Source organism: Petaurus breviceps, unplaced genomic scaffold (genome assembly GCF_028583685.1).
Source record: "Petaurus breviceps papuanus isolate PSGF00001 unplaced genomic scaffold, PetGlider_PUasm1.0 470, whole genome shotgun sequence".
Taxonomy (NCBI): domain Eukaryota; kingdom Metazoa; phylum Chordata; class Mammalia; order Diprotodontia; family Petauridae; genus Petaurus; species Petaurus breviceps.
The window spans coordinates 2,052,422-2,065,792 of record NW_027186350.1 but is presented as its reverse complement, the minus strand read 5'-3'; the positions used below and the strand labels follow the sequence as shown (position 1 = coordinate 2,065,792).

Below are 13,371 nucleotides of genomic sequence, written 5' to 3'. Positions count from 1 at the left end.
CACTGTACCACCTAGCCATCCCTCTCATAGCTATTCTTGACATAGGTAATACAACAATTACTATTCCTATTTTACAGATGAGTAAACAGCAGCAGAGAGAGGTTAAATGATTTGGCATAGGCCACACAAGTAGTAAGTGTTAGACCATGACATGTACTTAAGCCTTCTGATTTAATTTAATTTTATTTATTTATTTTGCTTTTTGGAGGGGGGAAGGTAGGGCAATTGGGGTTAAGTGACTTGCCCAAGGTCACACAGCTAATAAGTGCTAAGTGTCTGAGGCCAGATTTGAACTCAGGTTCTCCTGACTCCAGGGCCAGTGCTCTAGTCACTGTGCCACTTAGCCACCCCAGCCACCCCAAACCTTCTGGTTTTAAAAGAAGTGTTATTTGACTCTGCTACCCTGATGTCCAAATGAACTAAATGAACCCAAGCTATAAATGTCACTTTAACATTCTCTAGCCTGCTATCTTCTTTTATGTTATCTTCTTTTCCTTTCCCTTCCTCTTTTTCTCTTCTTTTCCCTTTTTTTCCTACATGTCTTCCCTTTTTTTTTCCTTCCTATTTTGCCTTTGTCTCAGGTTAACAGTGGTGTACCTTTGAATATTTCTTATATCCATTGATAATGCTTACGGCTAAAGATTGTTGTATATCTCTTAGTTGCCAGAAATGTAGAACCCTAGGGACTGAGGAAAAAATTAATGCACATTTAGAAAACAAACACTTTATTCCTTTGTCACTAATTAATCAGATTTACCTTCTGAATTACTGATTCAGTGATGAGTCTATGTGTAGTATAAGATTAGTCATTGTCCCTGTTCCTTTGCTTCTCTTGCTGTTTCTTTACCCACGTAGACAGTGTGAATCATGGCAGTGATACAGGAATTAAGGAGCAATCATTTTTTTGCTTTGTTTTGTTTCAGTTAACAAAAATGTCTTCTCTTTTTCCCACCTCAAAAAAAAAATGGGAAAAAAAAGAAAATCAGAACCCTTTTAACAGATATACATAGTCAAGTTAAAGCACATTCATGTCCAGAAATATTTATCTCTTTCTATACCTTGAATCCATTCATCATTGGTCTTATAGAATTATGGTTTATCATTGAGTTAATCAGAATTCTTAAATCTTCCAGAGTTGTTTGTCTTTATAATGTTTTATAGTGAATAATAAATTGTTCACCTGGTTCTGTTCATCATGCATCACTTCATACAAGTCTTCCCAGGTTTCTTTAAAACTGTACTTTTTGTCATTTCTTATAGCACAGAAATGTTCCATGGTATCCTATGTCATAATTTGTTCAACCATTCCACATTTGATAGACAACCCTTGAGTATGCAGTTCTTTGCCATTATAAATATGTTTTGCTTATTGATCTTTTTCTTTTTATCTTTTATCTCTTTGGGGTCAAGTCCCATAATGGTGTTTCTAGGAGTTCATAACTTTCTGACTTCCCAGATAGAAACCTACAGTACACATGGTTTAATAGTATTGATTCAGCTACAACAATTTATAACTTGTCGGTTATATCTGTTAGTCCATTATATTGGATGTAATTGGGAGTGATTTATTCATATGAAAAAATATAGTGATGTCTCTTGTTTGTAGGAGAATTCTATATTACCCGGCACTCCAATCTCTCTGAAATTCATGTGGCTTTCCATCTTTGTGTGGATGACAATGTGAGGTCTGGTAACATCACAGCTCGTGATCCTGCCATAATGGGCCTCAGAAATATTCTAAAAGTTTGCTGTACTCATGACATCACAACAATTAGTATTCCTCTCTTGCTGGTGCATGATATGTCAGAGGTAAGCTGGTGAAAAAATCACTCTGATTGTATAAATATATAACAAACTACATTATTGATGATGTTGGACAGTGACACAGAAAATCCAAAATAGTGAATAATTGAGAATCATTTATATTTAGCTTTGAAATAGATTGTATGATTTCTTCTTTTTCCTTTTTGTTTCTTTCCTTTTTTTTTTGTTTTATCAGCAGCAGATTTACCTTCTGGATTATTTGGCTTCCTATTCAAATTAGTTTGCATTATCTCAGCACACACATAAGTTGGTGGTAGGAAAAAATGACATCTTGATGATATTCTGAAAAGGAGAAAACCCATGAACAAGTTGACAAGAGCTGCTTTCTAATCGGAGTAGCATTGTGATCTTAAAAGTGACCTAGTCATTTATTCACCCATGCACACTATTTTTTTTTAATGTTTTCTGAAGATTTCTTCCCACCACCTCCTCATCATCTGCTTTCATTCTTACAACCCCATAACCTATCCCCACTCTGCAAAAAAGAAAAAAAAATCAGAGCTAAGAACTGAAGCCATGACTGAGATGGCCATACTAGCTTGAAACTGAAAAGGATAAAGAGCATTGGAACCCATGATAGACCTGGGATGGATAATGGACCTAGCTGCCATCCTGGAGAACAAGATGGGACCCACAACAGTAATTCTGCAGTATGCTTTCGGTCTAGATCTGTGACTTCATCATTATGGGGGAATCATACTGGTAAAGAAACTCCTATTGTCAATAATGCCCATTGGCAGCTGCCCCAATATTTATATATCGTACATATTACATATATTATATATTTGTATAAATATAAAGATTTTTATATTCTTAGAGACTTCGCTAAGGCATTGAGAGTTTAAGTGACTGCCAGACTAGGGTTACAGAGCTAGTCTCTGTCAGCAGTGGGACCTCAGCCCAGGGCTTCTGGACTTGGAAACCAGCTCTCTCACCCTTAGTTTTAAGTGGAAGGAAGGAAGGAAGGAGGGAGGGAGAGAGGGAAGAAAGGAAGAAGAGAAGAGAGTAAGGAAGGGGAGAGGGGAAGAAGGAAGGAGAGAGGAGAATAGGGAAGGAGACAGGAGGGAGGGAGATCCTACATCTGGTAGGTGGAAAATTATGAAGAAAAAAATGTTCATTAAAATAAACATGAAAATTTTGTGTCAAAGATGCATTTTACAGTATAGTGAAAATAGAGAATGTAACCTTTCTTTTTTTTAAATGACCTGTTTAAGAATGGGCATATTCTTGTTTTTTACACAGGACATAATGTGAAACATCACAACTAGGTTAGGGATAGCCTACTACAAATGATTGGACTTAGAGTCAGGAAAACCTGAGTTTGAATCCAACCTTGGGCATTTACTAGTGCTACAACTGAAACTTATTTAACCTTTTAGTCTCAGTTTCCTATCTGTAAAATAAGGATAATAGCAACTAGTTCACAAGTTTGCTCTGAGATTCAAATGAGATCATTTATGTAAGTTCTATATAAGTATTATTTCTGTATAAATGCAAAGGGTTATTAGTACTCAATTAGTATTTAATATAAGATATTTTAAGTGACTTACGCTTCCTAGTTCTTTGATCCTTTAACCAGACTTCATTAATCTTTAAAATTTTTTATAATTATGACATTTCCATATAGAAAATTAATCAGAGGATCTAATTTCCCTTTCAGTCACTTTTGTAACCTAAACTGTACACAGCAAGGTATTGGGAGAGGTCAGGTTATAGATTTGTTTTTCATAGTTCTCATTTCCCCCTTAGCTCCCGCTCCACTTTCTCCACCATAGTTCCTTTCTGAAATCCCACTTCCAGCAGTGAAATCCTCAATCATGTTGGTGAACTTGTTGCCATTTTTGAGTTACAGCCATTCACTTGTCCATCTATAAGAGTATTTGGAGAATAAAGTAACAAAGAAAGTTTATGATGAATGACTGTCACAAGGAAACATACAAACATTTCTGCAGCTGGCTGTCCTAATTTAAAACATGCAACTTTTGTAACCCATTGTGGGAGAGGGAATGCTAACAGTATCAGATGTCTGGAAGTTAATCTGAACTGAGTGACTTTTGGAAACATTGTTTTTGAGGTTGTTTTCCACCTACATATAACCATTTTTATAAACTGGGCTAACCAGGACCACAGCTGCAGATCATTAAACTGGTTTCCAAAGCATTCAATTTAATTCACATAATTCACATAAGCCATGATTCTCCAGTTGTATTTAAACCTCCCATCCAGGTCATGAAGTTTATCCTGCAAACCTAAAAATCAGTAAAGTGGCTATAGAGGTAATTGTATTTAGCTTCCTCCGTAAGACTCCTACACCATTTTACGAGTATTGTTTTTTTATGTTCAATAAACAAGATTTTTGAAATTTGCCATAATGCCTTGGTGCCCAAAGATGACAGGTGCCCAAACCCAGATTTTCTCCTTAATGTCATAATAATTTTTGTCTACTAGTGATAGCAATTTCATATTTTTGCCACCTTAAAAATAAGGGTGCATACTGAATATAGATCCATTATTGCTGTGGATCCAGACCGGAGCAGTTATGAACTGCCATGTCCTATGTCTTAGAGCAAGGTATTGAATAAAATTGGTTGCACCAAAACTAAAGAAGCAATGCAGAGGAAAAAAAGGAAAAGGAAAGAAAATACATATTTATTTAAGCAAAACAGACATTTGTCATCAAGAAGAAAACTAGGCTATCAGTTTTGACTCTGTAATCTGAGAATTGTTACATATAATCCTTGGCATCAGCCTTGAATTCATAGGAGATAGGAGATTGAACTAGGAGTCAAGACTGCTAAGGTACATTTACTCTACCCACCCTTCCTCCATGGTTATCATTAGGTAGTTGAATAATTTTAGTCATTCTAGTGTCTACTTGGTCAACAAGAATTTATTAAACATCTGCTGTGTACCAGACATTTAGCTAAATTCTGGGGATACAAAGGTATAATCTATAGGACTTGGAAATAGATTGGAAGATGACACCTAGATTTTGCATCTGGGTAATTAGATTTGTGGTACTCTCGACACTAATAAGGAAGTTAGCAAGAGAGCAAGGTTTGGGAGGAAAGATAATCAGTTCAATTTTGAACATAGTGAATTATCCAGTTAAAGATGTCAGGACATTTAGAAAGGCAAGGGAGAATTTCAGACTAAACACACAGGTCTGAGAATCATCTACATAAAACCAGAAAATAGTCATGACCACCACCCCAATGTGGCCATGAGATTGAATGGTAACAGTGTTTCAGGCACTCATTAAGACATGCTTGATGCTAGGTGGCAGCAGAACATCCCTAGGCCATCCACATTCTGAATCACCAGCTGAGAGAATCCTTGGAATGTCTACCATGAAACACTAAAAATGCTTGTAAATTTATACTTTTTTTCCCTTGAAGATCTAAAATGAATCAGAAGAGCCAATCTGGATAGCAGAAAGTAGTCCAAATTATACCCATTGAGAAGTTGTCATTTGTAACTAAAATCATTAAGTTAAGTTTTAAACCTGAAATCAGCACACTTGAAGTCCACAAACTGTGTGCTCCAGACACCCACAACATGCTAAAAAAAGTCTGATTCTCCAGTCTCTTTTCAAGGTCTGACATTTACCCAGTTCATGTCATTTTGTGTCTGTTTTCTTTCCCAAGGACATTAGTAAAACAAACATGATTGAGAAGAAATTAAAGTCTAGTATGCATAAGGAAATAAAATAGCAAAAGACATAGCCATCATAATAGTAGAAAGGGTACTGGAGAAGAAATCAGAGGATTTGAGTTCAAATTCTGCCACTGTTACTCTGTGGCCTTGGGCACATCACTTGCTGAACCTTGATTCCATCTCAGAAATGAAAGGGTTGGGCTAGATGGCCCCTAGATTCCCATCGCAGTCAAAATGTGTGATCCTGTGCAGCTATTCCAAATGAAGTCTGATCTAAAAAGTTTCAGGAGACTTGAAATAGGCAAATATCCCAATTTTCCAAAAGGAGAAAAACATGGATTCCACAGACTCTAAATCAGTGAATCTGACATTTGCCCCTGGTCAAAATTCTAAAAGAGGTGATTAAGAGCTTAGAAGCACTTAGAGCATTTAGAAAAGAAATCAGTGATCAACAGGAGTCAACATGGGTTTACTAAGAATAAGTCACACTAAACTAACCTCATTCATTTTTTTAATAGAGTTACTAGAACCGGCCTCCCTACCAATTTGTGTATTCCTCAGACTTTTCTAGCCTCCATGAGATCCTGGAGCAGGCTGTAATAACAAATTGCCTCAGCTTTGTGGGCTCTTACATCTCTCTCAGAAGATCTTTCCTTCTCCCAGAGAATCCAGGAAGGATCTTCACCTAGTGATCCTGGCTTCCAGCCTCCCCCCCCCCCCCCAGCCCAAGAGAAGAGGAAAAGGAGGGTAACACTCTCAAAGCAAACTCATCCTTTCTCATCCTCAGATCTCCTGACTCTTGAATCTCTAGTGAAGCAATTAACCATCAAGCAATGCTCAGCAAGCTGTGGAAATAATCCACACCCCAAATATCTTCAAAGTGTTGATGAATAATGTATGCTTCAGCGAACATTTCTTGCCTGTGATAGAGGAGCCAAGTGATCCATTGCTGAGAGTTGTCCTTCTCCCCCACCCCCCTTATTTTGTAGTGTCTTCTTCTGCCTTTCCCTTTGGCTCACAGAAGTAATTCTTTTGGATGAGGTGAAACCAAAGGCCAAATAACCCTACAGCCCACCTGCATCTGAGGAAGGGTCCTTTAGGGGAAGAACAGCAAGGCAGGAGAGACCTGGCAGACTTGGTTCATGGATTAGTTAGTTTGACCATTTATTTTTTCTCTTTTATTTTTTGTTTCAGTGGATGAGTCAGTAGAGGAATGGGGGAAAATATATTTAGAAATGAAGGTGATAGGGGCAGCTAGATGGCACAGTGAATAGAGCACCGGCCCTGGAGTCAGGAGGGCCTGAGTTCAAATCCGGCCTCAGATACTTAACACAAAAACTAGCTATGTAACTTTGGGCAAGTCACTTAACCCCAGTTGCCCTCCAAAAAGAAAAAAAATAAATAAAGGTGATATAAAGATAAATGTTATCAAAAATTTAACCTCATTTTAAGGAAATATATTGAAATAAATTTTTTAAAAAGAAGAAAGAATAAGTTCTAGGAGTTTTAGTGTACTGTAAGCTTTATATATAAATCAGTAGTATGCTATGGCAACAAAAAAAAATTAATGCAATCTCAGTCTGTTTCATTAGAGCTGCAGTAAGAAAAGCCTTATGTAAACCAAAATATTTATAGGAGCAGTTTTTGTGGTAGCAAAGAACTAGAAACAAAGTAACTGCTTATAAATTGAGGAATGACTAAACAAATTGTCATGCATAAACGTAATGGAATATAACTATGTCATAAGAAACAACAGCCCTCCTGGATCACTGCCTTGTCATGGCAGAGGGGCTTATGTAGTTCAGTGAAATTATGAGCCATGCCATGCAGGGCTACCCAAGACAGACAGGTCATAGTGGAGATTTCTAATAAAAGGTAATCCACTAGAAAAGGAAATCACAAATCACTCTAGTATCTTTGCCAAGAAAACACCATGGACATGCAGGTTATGGGCCACAGGGTCATGAAGAGTCAGACATGACTGAATGGCTCAACAACAACAAAGAAACAAGTACAAAGAACTCGGAAAATCATGAGAAGATTTATATAAACTGACAAAGGGAGAAAGAAGCAGAAGCAGAAGAACATTACACATAGTTATTAAACAGTCTAAGAGGCGAGGGAGAGGGGGACCGGAAACTGAATATTGTGTAATTGTAATGACCTTGGACCCAGTCCAAGAGAAGAGTTCAGAAAATGTAACTCTCCCTTTAATTGCTTTGGTGGTATTATATTGTTTATTACTGTTAGACACATTTGATGGGTTATTTTTGCTAAACTACTTGTCCTCTTAAAATTTTGATTACAAACAATATCTGAGTTGAGGAGGGGAAAGAGACTCAGAAACAAATTCATCAATAAAAATATTTTAAATGTTTGTAAAGAGAGAGGTGCAATGTACTGAGCTATGGAGGCAGTAATACCTTTGTAATCTGCCCTGGAGCATCACATTTCAGTTGCGGGTACCACGTTTCTTGAAAAACATCCTAAGCTAGAGAGCTCCCATACATAGGAGAACAGCAAGAATAATGGAGAACCTTGAGATCATGCCACATGAAGATTGCTTGAAGGACCTGGAGCTGCATAGCCTAAAGAAGAGAAGACTTAGGGGAACATGATACATGTCTTCTAGTATTGAAGAATTGTCATCTGGAAAGGGATTAAACTTTTTTTCTGCTGGGTGCAGAGGATATAACTGGAACCAATGGGTGAAATTTTCAAAGAAAGCATATTCAGACTTGATGCAAGAAAAAACTTAGGTGTGTTGCATTGAGAGGTAGCACATTCTCTTTCATTAGTGTTCTTCAAAGGCTGAAGGATCACTTATTTGGTCAGAGGAAATTCCGTTTCAGGTATAGGTGGGACTAGGAGAGCTCTGAGGTTCCTTCCAACTCTGTTATGCTGTGATTCTGTAATGCTTAACATACATAATAGGACATTTTCTAAGAGGGCATCCATTAGGGCTAGTTGGGTTTCTTTTTCCTACCAAGTCAAATACTTTCTTGATATTCTCTACAACTTTCAGTTAATTGTATGACTGAAGATATGATATGTCATAAAGAATTATAAAAGTCTGCCCACTTCTCTTTTTGTATTTTCATCAAAGATTCTTCTTGCATTATCTTTCTCATAAAACTTTTCTAGAGATTAGGAAGTAGACATGGGTTTAGTTAATAATTACCTTTAAATTACCTCTTTAGGGTAATTATATCCTTTTTTTTTTCTCCTGTCCTGGAATATCTTCCCCTCTTGAAAATTGATTTTTCAATACTGACAAATCCAGCACGGATTACTTCTGCATGTCTTCTGTCTGGTCCAGCTATTCTTCCTGTCTTGATAATCTTTTAGTGCCAATTCTGTTTCCTCAAATAGCTCTAAGGCTTCAGTCTAAATGTAGTATCATTGATGATTAAAATAATTTGTTATAGGAATATTAATAGATACGTTTGTTGTCCTTCCAGTTTCAGCTATATATACTTTTGGAATGGCCTGAGTTATTTGGGTGTCACATGAAGCTTTCTGCAGACTCATTTTCCTCCACCACTCTCAGCTGTTTTATTAATCAATCTAGCCTATGATCTTAAACCATCCTCCTCTCAGAGGTTTTGCAAATGAGTTTATATCCTATCTTGAACTTGCCCTATATTACCACAAGTCTTTGCCTGTCAAGGAGATCAGGTGTTTGCTGGCCTTAGTGGTTTTTGGACACTTTTTGCCTCCTTATTATGGCATCTTCTTAACATTGGTAAAACTTGTACACAGTAACTCCTTTGAAAGCTCCACAGTTATTTCTTTGGGCGATATAGTATTCCCTCAGGCAAAACTGATTTGCCTTGGAACACTATACTATTGTAATTTCACATCTTTAACTTTCAGTGTATGCAACTTATTTAGAGGTATTATATACAGTGTGTCCCAAAAGTCTTAGTGTAGTTTTAGGCTAATAAAGCTTTAAGCTTTAAACTTTTGGGACTCTATATTATGTGTAGGTGGTAAATTGTATACTTACGGAAAATGTATAATGCCTCTTAAATTATGCATGCTACATATGAAGTATTTGTTAGAGGTTAAATTAGAATAGTTAGTTAACTTGAAATTAAGGGGGTACCTTGGTACCCTGAAACACTAAAAATGTAAGATAAAAACCATGAGAAAGTTGGGTAGATCCTGGAAGTATTTTAGGCCCTCTGTAAAAAGGGTCTAGGATCTGTTTAGGTGGAATAAGTATTCATATCAATAAAACCATGGATTTTCCAAGGTATCAAAGTAACTCTCAATTTGAGAATTAAATGACATTCAATTTTCAACATATATGAAAGAAGGGGGAAAAAATATTGAAGGATGAGGTGGGGAGACCATTAAAGGAATTATCCAGAAAAGGCATTTGAAGACATTCAGTAGGATCCTTTTTATTGCCAAGTAGAACTAAAAGAAGAGGCTAGTGAAAGTATTTACATGAAATAATTCTGGCCTTTGAAGAAATTCTAAACTATCCAGTCTTAATTATCCAAGCAATATGATAGATTAGTGGCACAGATAATCCTTTTGATCCTGGGGTTTATCTGTCCCCCTAGTTTGACCAGTGTCAGAAGCTAGAGATAGATACACTTGCTTAGGAGTTCAGGCTCAGACTGAGAGAGCAAGTTAGTCTGGGGAAAAGCAACCATGGGGTGAGGCTCAGGGTTGGAGAAAAGGGGAAGGGGAAAAGGTGGACTCTGGCCTGACCTGCCAGGAAAATCCATCTTGTAGAATCTTCTTCAAGGGACCAGGCAGATCAGAGAGAAGTGCCAAGTGAGAATTAGAGCTGCTTCTAATGGAACTGGGTCACCTGTGTTCTGAAACCCAAGGACAAGGAATATCTTCCTAGAAATGTGTGATGGCAAGGCAGGCTCGCTTAAACCTTGCCCAGAAAATCAAAGATGCAGTGTCTACAAGGCAACTGGATTTGGAGGCAGCAGGAAAGAAGCCCCTGCTTAGCCTCATGCTGGGGTTTGGGGAGGTAGATTCCTGGAGTAGACACAGAGTTGTTCTAGGTCTATATAGACTGAGAAAAAGTTTTAGTGAGCTAAAGAGAGTGGTCAGGTATCCTGTAGTGATGAAGGATCAGAATTAAACAGAAGAATCTTTGGAAATGAAATTATTAACCTCTTTGACTGTATTCTACTTCTTTCCCCCTTCTTTAACTGTTTGTGTCCCAGTAGTACTTTATGATAAGCCCCTTATATATTACTAAGATGTTGATGAACAGCAAGTGAAGAAGTGAGGAAGCCTTAGCCATGCTTTCCTGTAGGTGACCTGATCTTTGAGTACCCAAAAGCAAAGAGACAGGGGGACAAGCTTGGAGCCTGAAGGCCTCTTGCATGCTACAGCACCTCATACCAGCACAACAGAAATAGGATATCAGTGCATGGTGGGTGACAAGGAAAAACATTCTGGGATGATCTACAAAGGGATAGTCACGTGTCGATTTAATTTTTGATAGATCATGGTGAATATTGAACAGAACTGTCAAATATATTGATTGGTTTTTGCTGAGATGGGTTTTTTTCTCCTTTGATCTTTGTTACAAGGGAAAGTTCATTGGTAAGTAGACAAGGGGAAGGTTATGCTTGAAAATGAATATAATGTAAAAGCAAAGCACAGCAGTAGGAAAATAATAAATGCTACTGATGAACTTTGTATTTTTGTTTGTTTTGTTTTCAGGAAATGACTATACCATGGTGCTTAAGGAGAGCAGAACTTGTATTTAAATGTGTAAAAGGTTAGTATTTCATAAAGAAGGTCCACATAGCCAACGATTAGTCTTTATAAATTGTTGGTGAATAGACCAACCCAAAAAGAGTGTTGAGTGTTGAAAGCTTCAGTCACAATCTAGTATGTGTGGCCTAGCTTGCAAACATTTTAGGAAGGACTACCTTCTCCCTTTGCTAGTCATAAAGTATGACAGCTTCTGTAGCTTTTCTCTGATATGTTCTTTGCACCTTTCCCTGATTCTTGTCCTCCTCTGCCTTTTATTATTATGAATATTGATCATGATAAATCACCTTACATTTGTATTTACCTGGCAAGACACATAATGTTATTCCCTTCTTAGAGATGAGGGATTGAGTCTCAGAAACGTCCAGGATTGCTAATAAGTGGTGGAGCTAGAATTGGACTCAGCTCTTTTCACTTCTAGTTCAGAGCACTTTCTATGACATCACATATCACTTGAACATTCACTTAGCATACTCAACCACAGATCATTAAATTAGCTCTTGGGACATCTTTAGTAGCAGTTTTTGAGAAGAGCATTTCTTAAATGAAGTTGGCCACAGATACTTTGGGGTTTGAAATGTGTTGACAGTAGTGGTAATTGCTGGTTCAGGGGACCTAAGGGTATTTAGTATTTCTGAAGTCAAGAAGGACTGGGTAGAAGGTATTTGTAGAACCTATGTTAGAATGCATACCTCTATGGGGAGAAATGGGGGAGGACAGGGATGTGGAAAAAATTTGGAACTCACAGGATTGTGGAACCAAATGTTATAAACTAAAACTAAATAAATTTTAAAATAAAAATAAAAAATAATTTAAAAAAAAGAACTGGGTAAACTTTGGAGTTAAATTAAGAAAATTAAGCCTATTTTCATACTGAAAAATTTCAGCACATAGTGTTTTTATACATATATTGGTTAATGTTTTAAAGTGAAAACTATTGCAAGTATTGCAGTTTTCTCCTGTAAATCCTATTTGTGTGTCATGAAACATCATGGTTTCATAGAACCCAGTTTGGGGAACATTGTTATAAAGCTTTACCATAGTTGAGGGAAAACAAAGGAAGAGAGTATATTGTCAGAATGGTACTTACCTAGTGCTGCATCAGAAAGACACGAGGAACGGGGGAACCAAGAAAGTGTCTGTCTCTGAGCCTTGGACTGCATCAGGCAGATGGCTGCCCAGAAAGCTGAGGAGGGAGCATGCCTCCCAAAGAGATCTCGAAACATGTCTTCCCCCACAGGACATGAAAGACTAAGCTTCCACTCGTCTCATTGTCAGGTTTCATGATGGAGATGGCTTCATGGGATGGAGGAATTTCTAGGACTGTGCAGTTCCTGGTGCCACAGGTGTGTGACCCTAATCTCAGTCTGTGACTCTAATAAAACACACTCTACATCAACCAGGCACACTCTTAACAGCTCCCATTTCTTTAATAGAAGGAGCATTCGAATGCAGAAAAATGATGTAAGGAAATCCAGAATCAAGTTTCACACTTAATTTTTTCTTTCAAAAAAATTCTTAATTTTTCTTGGCATATTTTGTTTTTATAGCTTCATTTCCAAATATCTACCTTCTCTCCTGCTCAGCTCATCTTTCCTTGTAATAAAGATTTTTAAAAGAAGGGGGGGGGGGCAGCTAGGTGGTACAATGAATAGAGCACTGACCTTGGAGTCAGGAGGGACTGAGTTCAAATCGGCCTCAGACACTTAATAGCTGTATAACATTGGGCAAGTCACTTAACAACAATTGCCTTGCTTTCCCCCCTCAAAAAGGGGGGGAAGGGGAGCAGTTCAACAAAATTCATCAGCATGTCACCTAAATCTTACAGATTACACAACATTCCATTCTCATGGTCTCCCACCTCTGGAAAGAAGGGGGAAGGAGGTGCAGTTTTTCATCTTTTCTTGGACAGGCTTGGTTATTATTATTGATACAGTGTTCAGTTTCAGGTTTTTTCTTTTTGCCATTTATTCATCGTCACCACATGTATTGTTTTCCTGGTTCTGCTTATTTCACTTTGTATCACTTCTTATGTCTATTGTGTATGGTTTTCCATTCTAGTTTTCTCTCTAGACTTTGGCACATATTTAGGCCTGATACTGCTCATGTACCTTATGATACCTTACAGTACCA

General features: G+C 37.5%; 1 protein-coding gene and 1 long non-coding RNA gene across 4 annotated transcripts in view; one reads left to right on the top strand and one right to left on the bottom strand.

The window, feature by feature from the left end:
• Positions 1 to 13,371, bottom strand: part of LOC138171930 (uncharacterized) — a 615,043-nt gene that overhangs the window by 407,955 nt on the left and 193,717 nt on the right. The gene's annotated exons all lie outside the window — the stretch shown is intronic.
• Positions 1 to 13,371, top strand: part of FERRY3 (FERRY endosomal RAB5 effector complex subunit 3) — a 49,796-nt gene that overhangs the window by 34,793 nt on the left and 1,632 nt on the right. For 2 of the 3 annotated variants that reach the window (XM_069101476.1, XM_069101475.1), the window contains exons 11-13: positions 1,607 to 1,809; positions 11,185 to 11,242; positions 12,517 to 12,584. In XM_069101476.1, coding sequence (XP_068957577.1) covers positions 1,607 to 1,809; positions 11,185 to 11,242; positions 12,517 to 12,584 — 329 coding nt within the window. The remainder of the gene's footprint in view (positions 1 to 1,606; positions 1,810 to 11,184; positions 11,243 to 12,516; positions 12,585 to 13,371) is intronic. The other variant, XM_069101477.1, reaches the window with a different exon arrangement.